Source organism: Malus sylvestris, chromosome 9, assembly GCF_916048215.2.
Source record: "Malus sylvestris chromosome 9, drMalSylv7.2, whole genome shotgun sequence".
In the NCBI taxonomy this organism is placed as follows: Eukaryota; Viridiplantae; Streptophyta; class Magnoliopsida; order Rosales; family Rosaceae; genus Malus; species Malus sylvestris.
In genome coordinates, this window is record NC_062268.1 from 25,624,831 (window position 1) to 25,643,836 (window position 19,006).

A 19,006-nucleotide genomic window follows, 5' to 3' on the forward strand; every position below is an offset into this window, starting at 1 on the left:
GATTTGATGCTCTTAAAATAGTTGGAGATCTAGTCAGTCTCTGTGAAACTGAGTGTATTTCACTACGGTACAGATAAGAAAAATTAGTACAGGGAAGTGTTACCAAATTGAAACAGGCAAAACTCAGAAAATAATTCAAATTTACGCTGAATTCGCATTGTTGCAGAAAAATCTATTTGCCTAAGTGCTAATAAAGCATGGTATCTCAAATGACGTAAAGCATCGGTTTCAATTGCTGATGAATAGACAACTCTGATACAACAGGAACCATTTTACATTGACAAAATTAATCAAATGGAGCACAAGCGTTCGATAGTTTCAAACAAGACCAAAATTTATTTGATTTTCGATGAGAATTAGAATGCCCGTAACCGACAATCAGTGCTAGATCATCCAATTATGCGGATCCTGTATTAGTAGTAGGATCCAACAATTCTCTAATTTGATTTTCCACGTTCTTTTTCATCCAATTATAAGGTAATCTTTCAATCACCTCTGCACCAAAGGAAAAGAGGAGAGCCTTTCTCGCTGCCTCTACATCAATGCCACGTGCCTGGAAATAGAAGAGCTGGCTTTCTTCTAGATCGCTGATTGCACATCCATGGGAACACTTGACATCGTCAGCAATAATTTGAAGATTCGGTTTGACATTTACAGTTGCACGAGGTGCAAGAAGAAGACTTCTTGTCAGCTGCCCACCGTCTGTTTGCTGAGCATATCTGCAAATTAGAAGTACGGATTTTGTGAAACTATGAGTGAGCAGCTAACATGAAGAAACTAGTCAACGATACAAGTAAGAAGCCTCAAAAGTTCATTTTCTTGGTTAAGAACTAAAACATAAAGTCTAGGTTTCAAGAAAATGGGCACAAAGTGCTTTTGAGGCAAAGTTAACAAGTTCCCGGTAATCTGGGCAAAGAGATGAAAGATATTTACCTGTTAACCCTTATGTTCCCATCAAAAACAGCTTGGCCTAGAGAATGAGACACGATGCATTTGTGAAGTTGTCTGGAATAACCCCGTGGATGGTCCAGGACTACACTACTATGCAGATCATGTGTTTGATCACCGACAGACAATTGCAGTGTTGATAACTCGGTGACTGTGTCCGGTCCCAGTTGTTGAACATGGAGATTATGCCTGCTCAATTTTCCACCAGTACTAACCTCCACAAGCTCGTATGTACTAGCTGATTCCTGAAAAGCAATCAACTTTATAAATTTGATGCAACAGGAACTGCATGATAGATAGAGGGATAGAAGTTTTTTATCAGGTATGGGGCCATGGGCAGTGACCATGATAGAACCCCACTTCAACCTTTACTCAAATGCAAGATATACTAACAAGAACACTAATACAATCAAATATTCATTCTCCATTTGCATCTGCCATTTCTCAGCTTATATAGATGGTTGCAGGCTAAAGAAATCCAACTCAACAATTGACACCTGGCTAACTAAGTGATGCCACTTGGCATCCTAACATTACCCCTCCCCTAGAAATCAACCTTGTCCTCAAGGTTTAGCTTTGAAAAGTCCAGTAGCATTCTTTTGATTATGATTTGGCAATGGATCCAACTACTATAGGTTGATTATGATTTGGCAATGGATCCAACTACTATAGGTTGATCTAGAGACAATGAGCGACATAAGCCAATAGCATATAGCAGCAGCATTCCTATTAATTTGATGCAGCAATATGATTCCACTAGTACGAAGACTGATATGTTCTTCCCTTGTAAACAAGCAACAACATATGTACTGAACTAATGAAACCGTAAGTCTGTGCTTCCACCAAGAGCTTACTGCTCAAAACATTAACTCCACATTACACCCTCCCAAAAATTTGAGCAATGGTAATGACCAAAGAGTAATCGTTGAATTGCTGCACAAATCAAGTTCTGTAGAATAATTTTCATTTCGAATTCCTCTAGAGTAATTTTTACTGGCAATGCTCAATTTTCCATTCCTCCCCTTTCCTGTCTTGTCGTCTTCTTGGGCAGATCCAAATAACCAAGTTTTGGTGGTGGACGAAACCCACATGCATTTCCATTAGTTTCCAAATAGGCTTCCTTATGTAGCTTATTTTCCTTGACCCCAATCAGAGCTCGGAAATGGTCACCACTTGCTCTGCTGATGATTCGGTTTCCATCAGTCACAAACAAACCCTGTTGCTTTGCCGAGTCGACAATTCCATCGCTCAGCTTACTGCGTTCTGATTCTCTTATCGCCCACAGGAAGTGCAGTCCACTTTCTTTCAATCCCAGTGCCAACTCCTCCATCTGTTTCGCGCTCAAAGACACCATGGTTCCGAAGGAAACATACACGACCGATTTGGGTGGCTTTTCTTCCAACCATTTGGCGCATTCAATAGAATCTCCAGATGCATTCATACAAGAAAAATGAATATTCAGAGTAACCATATAACTGAATTTTGAGCCACCACCCTTATCCCGAATACCCTTGCAATAGCACATGTCACAATTAACAAAAACACAACATCTTGAGTTTGGAATTTCCTCAAACACATTGAACGCAAGACAAGTTTCCGCAGCAGGTCCAATAAAGGGGTCAGCTTCCTCCAAAAAATTCCTCTTTTTCGCATTAAGAACAAAATCCAACGCACAGATTGCCAGAAAATCCATTGAGTTGAATTCACCAGTTCCATCCTTGTTATATGCAGTAGCATTTTCGGATTCATTTGTACAAGAAGAAATAAAGAATGTACCAATCTTTTACCCGAATATTCTTGAATGGTCCTTCCAAATCTTGTCTTTTGGTAAGCTTCCACCTTTGTCACAAATTCCTTTATGGTAGCAGAGTTGAAGAATAAGAACAACACTAGGAGAAGCATCATCTTGTACCAAAATGGTTTCAAATTTTCCAGTAGATTTCAAATGTAAGAGCCTTTGCATAGTTGTTCCTCTCTTGTCACGAATTCCCTTGCAGTAGTAGCCCATGGAACAATTGAAAACAACACAAAAACCTGAGTCCTTGCAGCTTGCCAGTAAATCTATTGACTCAAAACTGGAGAGAAAATTGGTACCACCTCTATCACGAATGCTCATATGGTACCCAAGCTTAATATCAAGAATGTAACATGAGTTCGACATTTTGTCAAACAGGTAGAGTGCACGCGAACTAGGCAATTTAGCTTTCTTGAACTCAACATTAGAAACATGAATTTTCAAAATAAAAAATTGTGATTTGCCATTCTTACAATCCAATTCAAGAACAGTCGCTGATTCCGACCTGAATGGGTAGATTTCTTCTCCAATTTCAGTAACCCAGATTTTCTTGCACCCAAATTCCAAAGTTTCATATTTTAAAATTCCTTGAATCATATCATGAGCTTCAAATTTTTCAGAAACAGAACAGGGATGAGACTTGTTACCATGATTGAGATTCTTGAGAGATTGAAGCTTGCTGATCGTCCCAACAAAAACAATCAACTGGAACCCAACCTTATTTTCAAGAATAGGCCGAGAAGAAGGTAATTCATCTTTCTTCTCCAACAATTTCTGCAATAGGGAACCCAGAAACCAAAACCTTTGCAGTGCCTGTCTTGTAATCAGAATCAAGAAATGGAGGAATTTCCATCGAATATTTAGCTAAATCGAAAACGTTTTCATTCTCCCAAGCCAAAGTTTTTTGAAAAACCCTAAAACTTTCTTGAAATTAGGGATTGGAACGACACATCACAGAATCATCGTTGTGGTGTTTGCCGTAGTCACGAACCTTCTTGAATTTCTTCAATATGGGTCGCAGACAAGGGCGAGTCTTGGGCTTGTATCTCTGACAAAACTGGGAGAAGAACTCATCAGCTTTCTCTCGAGCCTGAATCTTTTCCTCATGGAAGGATTGAAGCTTGAGAACGACTTGATTCGATTTAACAACAGAGATAGAAGATGCCATTTTGGTGAACGGCAAATGCTAGCCGATATAGCATTTGTCCACAAAATCACAGTATAGTTTCTCGAATCGAGCATCAGAAGAATCTTGACGAGCTTCCATGGCGTCAAATCGCTGGATTAGCACATTGAGAGTGTTGTTAATCGCAGCAAGATGGTTCTGAGATTCCATGGCTTCCTTCATCGACGCACGATTCAAATGGCAAAAGAGAAGGGATTGAGAGATCAAGACTGGCTCAATACCAAATCATAGAACCCCACTTCAACCTTTACTCAAATGCAAGATATTCTAACAAAACACTAATACAATCAAATATTCATTCTCCATTTGCATCTGCCATATCTCAGCTTATATAGCTGGTTGCAGGCTAAAGAAATCCAACTCAACAATTGACACCTGGCTAACTAAGTGATGCCACTTGGCATCCTAACAGACCAAAGTTGAAAGTTCATTTACAAAGTAAGATTCTAAATGTTATTCATAAACCTTACTGAGAATAAAGCGCATTACATCATGTAGAGCTTAGCAGACAAATTTATCTCAACTTTAAGTTAACAGAAAGCAATTTCACCTTCATTATGTACAAAATTTCAGAGAAAGCCAGGTACCAACAACTTTGATTGTAATCTTGCTCTTCTTTAAAGTTTAAGGGTACATATTGATCTACCGTACTCTGAATTTCTCAGTCTGATCGGGGCCAAATCACATTTTATAACATGCTTAATTATATCTACCTGAAGATGAAAGCTACAAATTATTTTTTTACCCCTTATTTTGTTGAGAAATACAACTTTTACTATGGGTCTCCTATCTTGGAATGCTTTTTTCTATTGAAACTTTAAATTTCCACTTATGATCCTGTTCCATTATTATCGAGGACTTTCTTCTTCCTAAGGTCACTCGGAAATTGAGAGCTAAGGATAGGAAACTTTTTTATAACTCAAAATAAAAATCAAATCATAAAGGAAACTGACTGCAATGTATTTTTTCAAATAACTAGTAACAAACTTCTTTTGATATAATGAACTGGTGAACTCCTTACACATCAGCTTATAAAAAGGTTTCTCATGCACTCCGCAAGCTATCAAATGTTAAGTTGATCATGCTAAATAGATAAACCCTGATAAATTAGATGCACATCTAAATTTATAATTTATTAGTTTTTTGCCCATTGTTGTCTTTGCAAAGCTAACAAAAAAAGTATTTAACTCTCATTTGTAAAATATCCTTATAGATATCCAAGCATCAGATACAAAAGTAAGCAACCCATGAAACATGTATCACAAAGAAGCAAAGAGAGAAGGAGAACAACTAACCTGATGGACCCAAGTCCACTTTATATGGGCAGCATTCAGAGATTGATTCTGAACATAGGAATGCGTAACTTTTCCTCCTTCTCCAACCACTACCTCAAAAACAGAATTTGTCCAATAACACTTGTCGCCATCCCCACCCAAGAACTCCTCAATTATACCAATCTCCCCTCCCTTCTCCACCAACACAAGCACCCTTGGATTCGCTAACGGCAGTTTATTTGACCCCTCATCACTGCCCTCGTTTGCAAAGTACCGCACATAAACTGGAGTCTCTACACGGCATCCAGAAGGTACATAAATCACAGTTACATCTGGAGCCCCGATTCCATTAATAGACCAAAATAAGTCACCCCGACAACTACTAGACACAAACTCAGACACCCTTTCCATAACGGTCTGTTCTGACAGCTGCTGAAAGCTACCCACATAAACCCCATCCGGCAATTCGCTCAAATTTGAGAAACTTACGACAAACCCATCAACTATAACCAGATTTGGAATTTGTGTATTTTCCAAAATGCTTGAAAAGGTCGGAGGGTGAGAGATTGGTTGGATTTGGGAGTTCTTGATGAAGGAGGTGTCAGTGAAGCGAAAGGGCTCATCTTTGCGAGACGGCCATGGGGTTGAGAGGAGGGCCTCAGAGGAAGAGTCTCTGAGATTTTGTAAAGGTAAAGGAGATGAAGCATAAGAAGAAGGTAGTGAATCTTCAAGAGCTTCAGCTAGTTGTAGAACAAAGGGGTCTGATAAGGCGACTTGTGAAGTTGGAGAAGCTTGGGTTGAGACTCTGAGTTTTGTTTTAGGGGTTTTGGGTGTAGAAAATAAAGGTACCGGAGGTCTTTGAATGTGGGTTGTGAATGATATGGCCGCCATGGACGGTAGGCTACGAATACTAAGAAAAATGCTGAATGTTGTTACTAAACAAGGGGTGGGTCAAACTTTAAAGCCAATTTTCCTAAGCCGAAAGTATGTCTCAAAGCTTGCGTAGAATCTTCTTCGTTTTCATGCCACTTCCCAGATTGTATGGATCCTGTTAAAACAGGTGAAATACTTATTTCTACATCTTCAACTACACTCTCAATTACAAAACGCAAGAAGTTACTAACCTGTCTTTCCAAAACGGAAAAGCTAACAAGCCACGAAATTGCAAGGATGAAATCTGAAATCATACAAAAGTCAACTAAAAGCCAAGCCACATCTACAAAATTATACAAAGATCAATAAAAAAAAAAGTATACTTCATAATTGATAAAGCTACGGCTCAAAAGACATTAATTCAATCCTTTAGTGTCTGTTTGGATGACAAATATTGCAGTGAAGAGGAAATTTAGATGTGCAATTAAGCAAATACGAAATCGTGCCAATTTTCTTTCGGGCATTCTATCGAACACCATGGAGGCACACAAATCCTTGTAAGAATATCGGAAACAACGCCTATGTAGGCAGCAATTGGAGAATTGCAACAATAAACAGCTCCACCAAATTTCGCTAAAACAACCCTTTAAATCTCAGCTTAAATTTTACTCATCCAAACGTTAGCTATATTACAGTATAGGAAAATTAATTAAATCCCTAATTCCCAAATTCATATATCACAATTTAGCAACAAAAAAAAAAAAGAAAGAAATTGGATGACAAGAGGAAGAAGATGAAGAATTTAAACGACAAGAAGTAGGAGCCTACTATGGTCAACTGTTGGATTAGAAAGAAGAGGAAGAAGCACGTACGTACGGCTTACAAATTACAGAGGAGCGAGCAGAAAGAGGAATGGCGCGAGCCTCGAATGCCAGGCTGCAGTTACTGCTGCAGCTTCTCTCAATCTGCTTTTGTTATCACGTAAAACGACAGCGTATGGAGTTGCTGCCGCCTATGGTCTTACGATGCCATCCTGGCCGTTCACCAATATTTGTATTTTTTTGTTTTTAATTATTTTATTTTTTAATTTTTCCAAACCAAGTCGGAACGACGTGGTCTTCTCTGTGCTACACCCACACAAGAGTGGGTTTAGTATGGTTACCGAATCAAAACTTCCGTATCAATTGCTGTATCAAACTTTTAGTTTAGCAACATCTATTATTATTATCATACCAAATATTCAATATACCAAAATTCGGTATGACAAATAATTCGGTTGACATAATATGATAATGTTAATTGTCTTGTTAAACATATATATATATCTATAGCAGGTTAGACATAATTATGGCATGGTAACTGGCAACATCATCTTGTTTGAAGACATGTTTGTGGGGCTTGGCAATGGTGAACCCAATTATTTTTTACTTACAACATTCACATAGCACATACTCCTTCCATATTACAATAAGGTTTATAAACCCAATTAACCTTAAAACAAAACCAATTACAAAATCAATTAACAGAGATGGATGGGTGTGTTGTCGACGGTGGAATGGGAAAGTGTTCAAAGAGAGAACATGAGTTACTGAAGGGTTTCTTTTCTTTCTTTTTGTTCTTTTTTTTTTCTGTCATTAGCTAGGTCAAGTGGGGGGAATCGAACCAAACAAATATTATCGATAATATTATAAAAAAAATATATATATAATTATATGTTATATAATTTATAAATTCTATATTATTATATTTTTCGGTACAGTACGGAAATATTGTGATAATGGTATTGAATACCAAAATTGTACCATAAGATTTTGGTTCAATACAGTATCGTGCATTACCGATTGACACAAAATTGGTATGGTACGGTTGTCAATTCGGTTAGTACAATAATTTGGTAATAAAATCCACCCCTAGACCCCAAATGAAAAAGAACAGGGTCACCATGAGTTTTGTTGATGCACAAAATTAGCGAGACTTTGGAACAACGTAAAGTGTCAAGTTTATGACTTTCGCTCGGTTGCCGATCACCTAGTGAGGATAATATGTAAATAGATAGAGATAGTGAAGCAAACACAAGATGTACGTGATTCACCCTAAGTTTGGCTACATCCACGGAGTGGAGGAGTTCTCATTAATATTGAAGGGTTTACACAAATACATAGGTTCAAACATAATCATCATTAGTAGATTCTAATGACTAATTTACGTACAATAATGGCATTCCCCTTAATTGTAGGAGAATGGTCTTCCTTTATAATTGAGGAGAGTCTTCGGCTTTCATCCGTGGTCGATGTGGGATTCTAGGAGTTTTATTCTGACGTTGACACGTGTCATATTGTGATTGATCTCCTGGGTGGAGGGAAACTCTTGTGTTTCGGCAAGAATGCCTCAACATGAACCCTTCAATGAGTCCTTAAAGGTATGAAGTTGACTAGTGTTTGGTAGTTTCGAGATTGGTCAAGTATGGTACAAACAGTGCTCCCCTAAGTTCCAGAGTGAGAAAAGCTTTTAGGTTGGGAACTTGAAAAATCCAAGTCACTAAGTACCGAAATTTAATAGCATTTAGTGTGAGTCCCCCAAGTTTCCAAGCGAAGAAGATAGCCAAAGGAGGTGCCCTAATTTTCTTGAGTCATTGAAGAAAAAAAAAACTTCAAGAATTCTCTCCTGCTTTTGTTTTTTTTTTTTTTTTGATATAGCCCAAGTAAATATATTTTTTTCTTAAGCCTAATTTCTTCTTTCTTTTTGGTGACAAAAGAAAATGTGGTTGAAGCTTTTCCTTTGGGCCCATATCTTGAGTGGTTGAAACTTTGTAAGTGAAACTTTTTAATTGAAACTTTGTAGATGAAGATTTTTGGTTGAAGCCTTGTAGTTGCAGTTTGTTTTGAACCACATAAATAGACATTGCTTCCACACTTTTGAGCAAGAGAGTGGAAAGGCTTTATTTTATTTTATTTTATTTTTATTTTTGTAGTTAAGCAAATTGTGGGAAGCTTCCTCCCTTCAAAGTGTGGGAAGCTTCCTCTCCTCAAATTGTGGGAAGGAAAAGTGTGGGAAGCTCAACCATTCTAAGTGTGGGATGCTTCCTCTCCTCAATTTGTGGGAAGCTTCCTTCCCTCAAATTGTGGGAAGCTTCCTTCTCTCAAACTGTGGGAAGCTCCCTCCCTTCAAGGGTGTGGAAAGCTCTACCCTTCAAAGTGTGGAAATCATTTTATAGGACTTCATAAATTGATTTTGTTTCCACATTCTTGAGCAAGAATGTGGAAGACAATCTACATGTTGTAATTATCTCCTATGTGTTGAAGCTTTGTTGAACTTCTCCACATGTCATAATTAATAATTAACAATTAATTAAATATTTAGTAATTATCGAAATAATTATTAATTAATTAATTTCAGATTATATTTTTTTTTGGTAGTTTTTTTTTTTTTACAGAATTTTTTTTAACTAGTTAAAAATGTGAAAGAGACCACATAAATTAATTTTGCTTCCACACTTGCAATCTACATGTTGTAGAAGTTGCAATCTACACTTGCTTCCACTCTTGAGTTATATGTTGTAGTAGTTGAAAGTTCGGAGGAACCATATGATACGATTTTGCTTCCACACTCTTGAGTAAGAGTGTGGAAGGCAATCTATATGTTGTAGTAGTTGAAAGTTCAGAGGAACCATATAAATAGATTTTGCTTCCACACTCTTGAACAAGAGTGTGGAAGGCTTTGTTGAGTTTGTATGTGCCTTCTTCGAGTTGTAAGGCTTGAAAAGTTTTTACTTGAAAATTTTCAACTGCTTATGAATGCTAAGAATCCACAGGTGTAGGTTGTACTGTTCTTCCCTAGTTGATGAAAAAAAGGTAAGTTCTTTTATCACCTAGTTAGTGAGAAGAGTAATGAGTTACTGAGGAAAAATTGTTTATTAAAGTACTAGTTGTATATTCTACCACTTAGTTGGTGGTACGAAGGTGAGTTCATTCGTTACCTAGTTGGTAAGAAGAGTGGCAAGTTGCTGAATATCAATATTGTTTATTAATGTACTAGTTGTGCTCTTCATCACCTAGTTGGTGATACAAAGGTGAGTTCCTTCATAACCTGGTTGATAAGAAAAGTAGCAAGTTGCCAAAACTCAAAATTGTTTATTAGAGTATTAGTTGTGCTCTTCATCACCTAGTCTGATATGAAGGTGAGTTTCTTCATCACCTGATTGGTAAGAAGAGTGACAAGAAACTCAAAATTATTTCTTAGAACTAGTTGTACTCTTCATCACCTGATTGGTGATACAAAGATAAGTGTCTTCATCACCGGTTGGTGGAAAGAACGATGAGTTGTCGAGGCACATTGTAGCACATACCGAAAGGAAAAAATGTATGTTGACACCCTTTCGTAGCTCAGTTGGCTTATGTATGAATGTTTTGAAGAGTATGAACTTTATGTTGATTGACATGAGTGATGTTTATGATATGCGTGATGTTCATCACATGCATGTTGTTTATGAATGTTTTGTTATGCATGAAGGAATTCATTGTTTGGATATTTGAACCGTGTTGGTTATACCACTTAGTTTCACTTACTTGGTGTCGAAGTATGTATGTTGAAGCTCTAAGTTAGAGTATATAGGTAGGTTAGAGGTAGACCAAGTGTTCTAGCATTAGGACTACAAAAGACTTAAACGAAGTTGTCTGAATTGCCTTTTCATGAAATATTTGCCGAATGGCATGTGTTACAAAGGATGCCAAACAATTTAAGGTCAAAACATTTGTAATGCGTATGCCTTTCTATGATAGCCTTTTTCTTCAGTACTCAGTCCTCCACTTTAAAAAAGCGATACTTGACCTCATGGTCATAACAGTTGAAGGTATGCTCACCCCTAATTGTATTGATACGAACTTTTATTCCTCTTGTTGTAATAAGCTTGCTGAGTAAAAAAATTTCCTCTTGCCAAAAGGCGAATAAGCTTGGTCACCTGGCAGGTTGCTAAGTGGGGGCAGGAAGGGATGCAATGAATGTTTGGATGGCCAAAACCTTCTCACTTGGTAGAACTTGACATTCGCTCCCCACTAGTTGATAAGGGTTTACCATATAAGGATTTCTTTGGTATGTCCTTGCCTCGACAGAGGCATGATTATAAGCTTGCCTCATTACCTCATAATAAGTCTTCCAAATGTTAGCATTGATCATGTACTTGAAGAAGCATAAATGCATGAATACCGTGAAAGCCCTGAGTGTTGTTTTGTCATCTACCTCGGCACAACGAGAGTATTTGTGGTTGAATGGACTAGCATATTCATGCAATGACTCGTTTAATTTCTAACGAATGGTGTATAACTCATCAACAGAGTGTAAGTGATTAGCTTGGAAGATGTGTTGAGCAACAAAGAGTCTCTTTAGCTCGGTGAAGGAATCAACCATATTAGGTTAAAGACGACATACCAATTAAGAGCTCCACTAGAGAGAGATGAAGGAAAAATAAGACATTGTTCCTCATCATTGTGTCTCCGGTATGCCATGGTGGATTCAAAGAGATGGATATGTTCAATTAGATCTTCCCTCCCAATATATGATTGCAAGCCAAGCTTCTGTTTCGTTTCTCTTTGTAGATGGGTGTAGAAGATTCTCCTTGTCAAAGGGTCTGGCCTTGGCTAATTCCAGTCAGGTATCCTGGCTTTATTCTTGGCCTTCAACTTGTTCACTTCCTCAAAGAGCTGAAGGATAAAGGGATCCTGAGTAGAGTCTGGCATCATTAAAGCTTTTTTTTTTTTTTGTAAGTTTCCATCATTTCTTAAAAGTAGGGAAGATCGGTTAAGGACATGTGGCCTTTCCTTGGACTCAACATACTGGTTGTCAGAATGTGCCTCTTGAAAGTTCCCTGAGTCTCTTACACCATTTTGTTACCCTAAGGCTTGTCGTTCATTTCTTAGATTGGGGGCTGGCTTGGGTTGCGGTAAGGGAACAAGTCCTTCAATGATCCTTGGGTCATTTATCATTAAGCCTATGTGGATAGGTTTTTGTCGACACTACCTCAAGAAGTCTCGACAGTCATGGTAAACAGCTTTTGACCCTTCCATTCCTTATGCAAAGAGATGTCTTCCTCTGTTTCTATTACTTTGATTTAAAACAGCTGGGTTGAGAGAAGTCTCATGTTGATCAATATCCTGGTAAAAAGGTTGTTCCTCGTTAAGAAAGCCCATGTTGAAGACATGTTGCATTGGAGGGTAGCCATATGGTGATCTATAGTCACAGGGGTGCAGGGCTCATAAAACTGAGTTTGTCTAGCTTTATGGAGTATCTTGAAGAGCTTCTTATAATGTTCTTAAAGGATCTCGTTCCTGATTGTTATTTTGTTGTTTTCAGCTTTAAGCTCTTCGACCTTAGCTTGAAGGGTAAACTTTTTTCTTTCCTTCCTTCCCTACCTCACACTAGGCACGAGTGGGGTGTCGTTCTGGGTACTGTGGCTTCCTTCGCTCCTCGTGTGGGAGAGGGATGCCTGACCAAAATAGAGGGGATAGACAATGGAAAATAGCTTGAAGAAGCTGGTGAGAGTTGGAATAAATGTCGTTCCCATAGACACCGCCAAATGTTGATGCACAAAATCAACAAGACTTTGGAACAACATAAAGTGTCAAGTTTGTGACCTTCACTTGGTTGCTCCGGTCACCTAGTGAGGATAATATGTAAAGAAAGAGATCGGGAAGCAAACACAATATGTACATGGTTCACCCTAAGTTTGGCTACGTCCACGGAGTAGAGGAGTTCTCATTAATAGTGAAGGGTTTACACAAATACATAGGTTTAAGCATAATCATCATTAAATGACTAGTTTAAGTACAATAATGATATTCCCCTTAATTGTAGAAGAATGGTTTTCTTTTATAGTTGAGGAAAGTCTACAGCTTTCATCTACAGTCGATGTGGGACTCTAGGAGCTTTATTATGACATTGACACGTGTTGAATTATAATTGACCTCTTGGGTTGAGGAAAACTTTTATGCTTTAACAAGGGTGCCTTGGTATGAACCTTTCAGTGGGTCCTTAAAGGTATGAAGTTGACCGATGTTTTGTAGTTTTGAGATTGGTCAAGTATGGTACAAACAAGTTCAGTACTTTTTTCCCAGTTCAGTTTAGTTTAACTCATAAAAGAAAACCTTGTTTTCGATTCAATATGTCTAAATACAGGTGCGAGACGTTACTATTATATTCAAACTATAACACAGGAATGTGTTTTTAGTAAGATAATCTAAAAGTGGACACCACGTGACTCGTATACCGAAAAATAACTTACATGATGCTCATACACTGTTATCGTAGCATCTTGTGCCTGTTGGCATCACAATTCCCCTGCAAGTGTTGGTACTCTTTGTCAATTTAAAATTATTGTTAAAAGCATTGAGTAGGCTTTAGACTTTTTTATATGAGTTTATTTGTTACTATCAGGCATTTCACTGTTGGCTAAGACCAATAGAAAGATTGAATGATATTGTTAATTATAAACAAGCACCACAAGTAAACTAACCTTCTAATCAAGAGATTGTGCCATAGAGGGGGGCAAAATCTATGGCAAAATCTATGTTAAGTGAGTTCGTATACCTTGTTATGTAAAGGACTTCAGATGTTTTTATTTGTGTGTGCCAAGTGATAACCACAAACTGATTGGGTTTTCGTTCAACTCAGTTTGCAATTCTCATATAAATATCACGAAATGTATGTAAACTATATGAAATTGAAAAGACAAGTAGGAAATGAAGTTAAACAATAATCAAATATTCTAGTAATAACTTGACATGGAATGAGAAATACAAGCAACCGGTCAAAGTTTAAACCTATTAGGACAAGTTCAACTACTAGTCGGGCAAATTATTGCCAGTAACTAAAATGCTTTAAAGTGAAGTTTATAATACGAAATCGATACTACAGGCAATGTATTGTAAATGCAATTGCAAAGGCGTCGAATTACAAAAGGAATTTGAAAATGTAGGTAGCAAAGCTTCAAAGTATTTTTTTGTTGTGAGTTGAGTGTCATTGTCTTCCACCTTTTTATTGCCTTTTATAGAACATGTCTTTATTCTAGTTTAAGCATTTCCCTCTCAAATTAATCCTCTATGTTCCCAGTTGCTGATTTGACTACTGTCAGAGGATAAGAAATTACATTCTGTAGCTTTCATCTTCTCAAAACTACCAAAGTGCCAAAGTGCCATCAGAAAACATTTTTCTTCTATTAAATTCGACTAGGCTAATCGCACAGTGTGAAAGAGTGTCTACCACCCACAAAGCCACGGGTAAAATATTTTTGAATTCTTGGACTTGCATAGTATTCACTTCTATAAAACTAAATACTGAACTGCATTTTTAAGTGAAAACAACAAGATGGGCCTCGATCAGACTCAATGCTTATTTCAAGTCCAAACAGTCACACTCGATGCTTATTTCTAGTCCAAACAGTCACACTCGATGCTTATTTCAGGTCCAAACAGTGCCAATATCATGGGCGTAGAACGCAATCACAACTTTACAACTATGCCATAGATGTGCTTCCCGTATTATCCTTACATACATAAATGGCTAATTTTCTTCTCATTAAGGAAATCATCATGATTGCCTTTTGCTACATAATTTCCTTTTGTTTCCGGATACTTCCGAGGTTAGAAACATTTAGTCACAGTGAAAACCTGTCACAGCCCGTACCGAAAATATATATTGAGGACGTGAAATGATGATGCTGCCCTCGATGTTACTTAGGTGGGTGTGTGATATACTATATTCAAAATGTTTATTTTCCTAAGTTTGGGAAATTTTATTAATTAAATGTGGGATTGTTTGTGTGGTTAGGGAGTTAGGAAAGAAATGGATGGTGTGGATTTGTGTTGGACCACACAACACACACACACACTCCCTGCTCTCTCTCCCTTCCCCCGTGCCTTCTCTCTCTCTCTTCCCTCACGACTCTCTCTCACTCTCTCCCTCTCGAACTGTACGGCCTCACCCAAGAACCCTCTAAACTTCGCAGATCGAAGCAAATAAGGTATGATTCTTCATCCTTTTGATGTTCTGAGTTGAATGGTACTAGTTTTAGGAAGTGAAACCCTCGGAATCGTCGTGAAACCTTAACCCCCAAAATGTGCACTGTTCATGCACACATGAAATCTTACATTTCAGGGAATTTCAAGCTCACAGTGAGCTTAAGGACATCCTCACGAGCTTCGGGGTACTTCGTTAGTAACATTTGGACGTCGGAGGACTGAGAACGGAGTCTTTCAAAATTGGCCGGATTATCATGCTTCCTCAGGTAAAATCTAGTGGATTTTAGACCTTGAAACTAGTCCATTGTGATTCTACATGTTAAGGGCTTCAAATTGATATAAAATTCGAAGAAAACGGTTGAGAAATGAAGGAGAACAAGGGTTTTAAAAAGTTCCCAGTTTTCCGGTCACCGGAAAACTCAGTCTGGCAACGCGGGGAAGAAAAAGGGCGCATGGGGGGCGCGTAGGCTCGTGCCACCCACGGTGCGTGGGGGTGCGTAGGCCCGTGCCACCCACGGCGCGTGGGGGCGCGTGGCAGACCCAAAATTTTTTCTAAAAAATTGTCGACGTCCGTGACGTCGAGTAGGCCATTGTGGTATATTCACATACCTAAATTGGGCACCATATGAGAAGTTATTTCGAATTATTGGTTATGTGTTTTAATTAACGTCTTTATAGTTGTTTCGCATATAGGTGACACCTATCCCGAGGACGAGCGCATCTAGGGATGTCACGGGGGTTACGACCCATCGACTTACCAGTGAGTGGGCAGTTTTGTTTTTGTATTACCTATATAGTACTGTTTTTCCCAGAAAATGCATTTATATGAAAATATGTTTTAAAATGCCATGCATGCAATTGATGAGATATTTGAATTGATAATTGATGCATATATATATGAATTGACACTGTGGACGCACAGGTGAGTTTTACATTATTCATACGATTTATTTTATGTGAATTGCATTGAAAGCTCATAACCTGCACCCTAGGTGTTAGTGCTTATATTATTCACCACATCGCACGCTCGCCTTGTATCCAAGTAGGTGAATGTCGTACAGAACATGTGAGGGTTCCGACATGCTAGTCGTATAGATTGCTAGATGTGATTCTGACTAGTGGGTGATCTTAGTTATGCGCGCCGATAATTGTTGAGAGAAGCACTAGAGCGTATTCTTACACCTTTCATCGTACAGACTACCTTACGTAGTTCCGAGTGACGTGCAGAGTAGGGCCGTATAGGTCACTATGGTGACTTCGGCTGAGTGGGATATTGAGCTATAGAATCAGCCGTACAGGACCACTGTAGGGTATCCGGTTGATTTATTATTTCACCTGATTTATATCGATGCATTCATATTATATTTTGGCATGGCATGGCATATTCTTTCTGAAAAGCGTTGAAAGATTGTGAGCTGAGTTTTGATGATATATATATATATATATATATATATATGTTTTTATAATAAATTTCTGGGAAAGTATACAGGTTTTACGGTGAGGGGTTAGAAATGTTTTAAATGAAATGTTTTTGGAAAATCTTTGGTTTTACTGACCCACTCAACTTTGTTTTGCGCCCCTCCTGGTTCTAGTTATCAGTTGGTGGCTCACGAGGTCTTTTTCGGTGTTCTGATAGACGTTCTGCATGTAGGACTCACCTGCGGGTGTTGTACTTTTAATTATGGTCCTACTTGACTGCACCTAGTACCTACGCTCTGAATTCGTGTGTTTTACTTTATAACTCACTCTTTTATGCTAGTAGGTTATTACTGCTAGTGGTTGGTTTAAATTCCTTCATACTTCTATTATCTCTTGCTTCCGTGTCGCACTTTTTGCTACGTCACGATCGCGTGACGGCCAGCACGCCTTGATTCTAGGATCGGGGTGTGTCAGTTTAGTATCGGAGCCTAGGTTGCAGTCCTGTATAATTTTAATGCTCTAATGATCTTTTGATGTTTTCTGTCAGAATTATGCCGCCTCGTAGGGAATCCCGCCGTACTTCTGAACCTAATTTCCCTGATATCACTCAGTTAGGGGAAGCAATGGCCCAGGCTTTTTAGAATGCAATTCGTCGTCCTCCCCCTCCTCAGAGGACACCCCTAGAGACTATGTACAATTTGAAATTGGATCATTTTATGGGTAATGAGGGTCACGAGGGGGCAGAGAAATGGCTAGACCATATTGAGAAGGCGTTTCAGGTGATGCAAAGTCAAGGGAACTTTCCTGCTAATAGGTAGGTTGAGACCACTACCTGGTTTTTGGGACGAAAGCCGGCAGGTTGGTGGAGGAATCAAACTCAGTTTATGTCCCCAGAAATGGCAGCTGATTGGGAAGTATTTAAAGAGAATTTCAAGAAAAGATTTGTCCCTCCAGAGTACATTGATCGCAAGAAACAGGAGTTTACTCGATTGAAGCAAAGGAATATGTCAGCGCATGAATACTACAGGAAGTTTACTGATTTGTCTCGTTATGACCCTGATACAGCTGGTAATCAGGTAGAGATGCTTCGACGTTTCAAGTTGGGAACTAAGAGAAAATGGCAGACTTTTGCCAGTGCACTTCCCTGCGCCGATTATCATGAGTTTTTCGAGATTTTGGTTAAGATGGAGGACTCCGACAATCTTCCTAGTGACAGTGAGGATGACGAGGACAAGAATGATAGTCGGAAGAAAGATGATAAAGGTAAGGGTATCTCCATTCCGGGACCTCGTAAGACGTAGAATTTTAAGAAAAATGGAGCAAGTTCGAGTTCTTCCAGTGGAGGATATAGTATTACTGGCCCGAGGAAAGATGGTGGAAGATTTTCTGGTGGACCCAGATTTCAGAGGCAGAGGGATTCCGGTGGTGCTGGTGGTTCTGGTGCTCCGTTTCTTGCGATACTTGTGGACAAATGGGACATCGGGCTTCTCAGTGTCCCCAGGGTCAGCAGAGACCTCAGCAGACCACTATGCCACCTCCAGCGCCGATTCAGCAGAGCTTTGAACCAGGCAATTATGGCCAGTCGGGTCGTGGTGGTGCTTACCACTACTAGGGTGATGCTGCTCCTTATGCTTCCGGACCGTATTAGTATCCCCAGGATCCTTATTCTTAGACGGGGTATTCCCAAGACCTTGGGGGTTATTCTTCTTATTCTTCCATGCCAGCTGGTGGATCTCAGTGGCATCAGGGAGGTCAGCCCCGTCAGGGAGAGGTTGCTGCTAGTGGTGTAGGATCATCTAGGCAGTCTAATCAGTCAGGCTAGGGACGTACTCCTCAAGGGCGAGGTAATCAAGGCAACAGAGGTCGTGGTGGACGACAGCAAGCTCAGGAACGTGTTAATCACATCTCACTGCAAGATGCTTAGAACCATCCAAATTTGATCATGGGTACGTTAAATGTTCTTGGTCATTTTGCTAGAGTTTTGATTGATTGTGGTGCTACGCATTCTGTGATTTCTCATACGTTTGCTCAAATGACTCAACCTCACCCTTCACCTCTAGGATTTGATTTAGAGTTTGCCATGCCTAGAGGAGATAAGTGTTACGTTGATTGTGTGTATCTTGGGTGTCTAATGATGGTAGAGAGCGTAGTTATGCTAGCTAATCTTATTCCATTAGATATTGTGGATTTTGATGTGATTCTCGGAGCAAATTGGTTGCATTATCATCGTGCCCATATTGATTGTTATTGGAAATCAGTTACTTTTTATCGCCCTGGACTACTCGAGGTTACTTTTGTGGGTGAAAGAAGTGGGGTGAGACATGGCGTTATTTCTGCCATAAGAGCAAGGAAGTTATTATCGAAAGGTTGCCAAGGATATTTAGCACATGTGGTGTTAAATGATGTTGTTCCTAGCAGTGTGGAAGAAGTTGGTGTGGTCAGGCATTATCCTGATGTATTTCCTGATGATTTGCCAGGATTGCCTCCAGACAGAGATGTGGAA

The 19,006-nt window shown here is 39.0% G+C and overlaps 1 protein-coding gene across 3 annotated transcripts; it reads right to left on the reverse strand.

Annotated features, from left to right (window-relative positions):
- Window positions 1-210: 210 nt before the first annotated feature.
- LOC126634397 (protein ABCI7, chloroplastic) lies at window positions 211-7,092 on the reverse strand. 3 transcript variants are annotated; one of them, XM_050304906.1, is made up of 5 exons: window positions 6,949-7,092; window positions 6,328-6,380; window positions 5,225-6,251; window positions 934-1,193; window positions 211-719 (listed from the first exon to the last, which is right to left on the reverse strand). In XM_050304906.1, exons 3-5 carry the CDS (start codon window positions 6,092-6,094, stop codon window positions 398-400), a joined length of 1,452 nt encoding a protein of 483 aa, XP_050160863.1. In that variant the 5' UTR covers window positions 6,095-6,251; window positions 6,328-6,380; window positions 6,949-7,092; the 3' UTR covers window positions 211-397. The 3 variants fall into 3 exon arrangements, with proteins under 3 accessions (XP_050160863.1, XP_050160864.1, XP_050160865.1); XM_050304907.1 differs by having other exon boundaries at window positions 6,953-7,088; XM_050304908.1 differs by having other exon boundaries at window positions 6,905-7,015.
- Window positions 7,093-19,006: the final 11,914 nt, after the last annotated feature.

Excerpts from the sequence above, each read along its gene's own strand:
- LOC126634397 (XM_050304906.1), bottom strand. The coding sequence starts at position 6,094 with ATGGCGGCCATATCATTCACAACCCACATTCAAAGACCTCCGGTACCT. Across the intron at positions 1,194-5,224 it reads AGTGGACTTGGGTCCATCAG|GAATCAGCTAGTACATACGA; the intron begins GTTAGTTGTTCT and ends ATTGCTTTTCAG. Across the intron at positions 720-933 it reads GGGAACATAAGGGTTAACAG|ATATGCTCAGCAAACAGACG; the intron begins GTAAATATCTTT and ends TCTAATTTGCAG.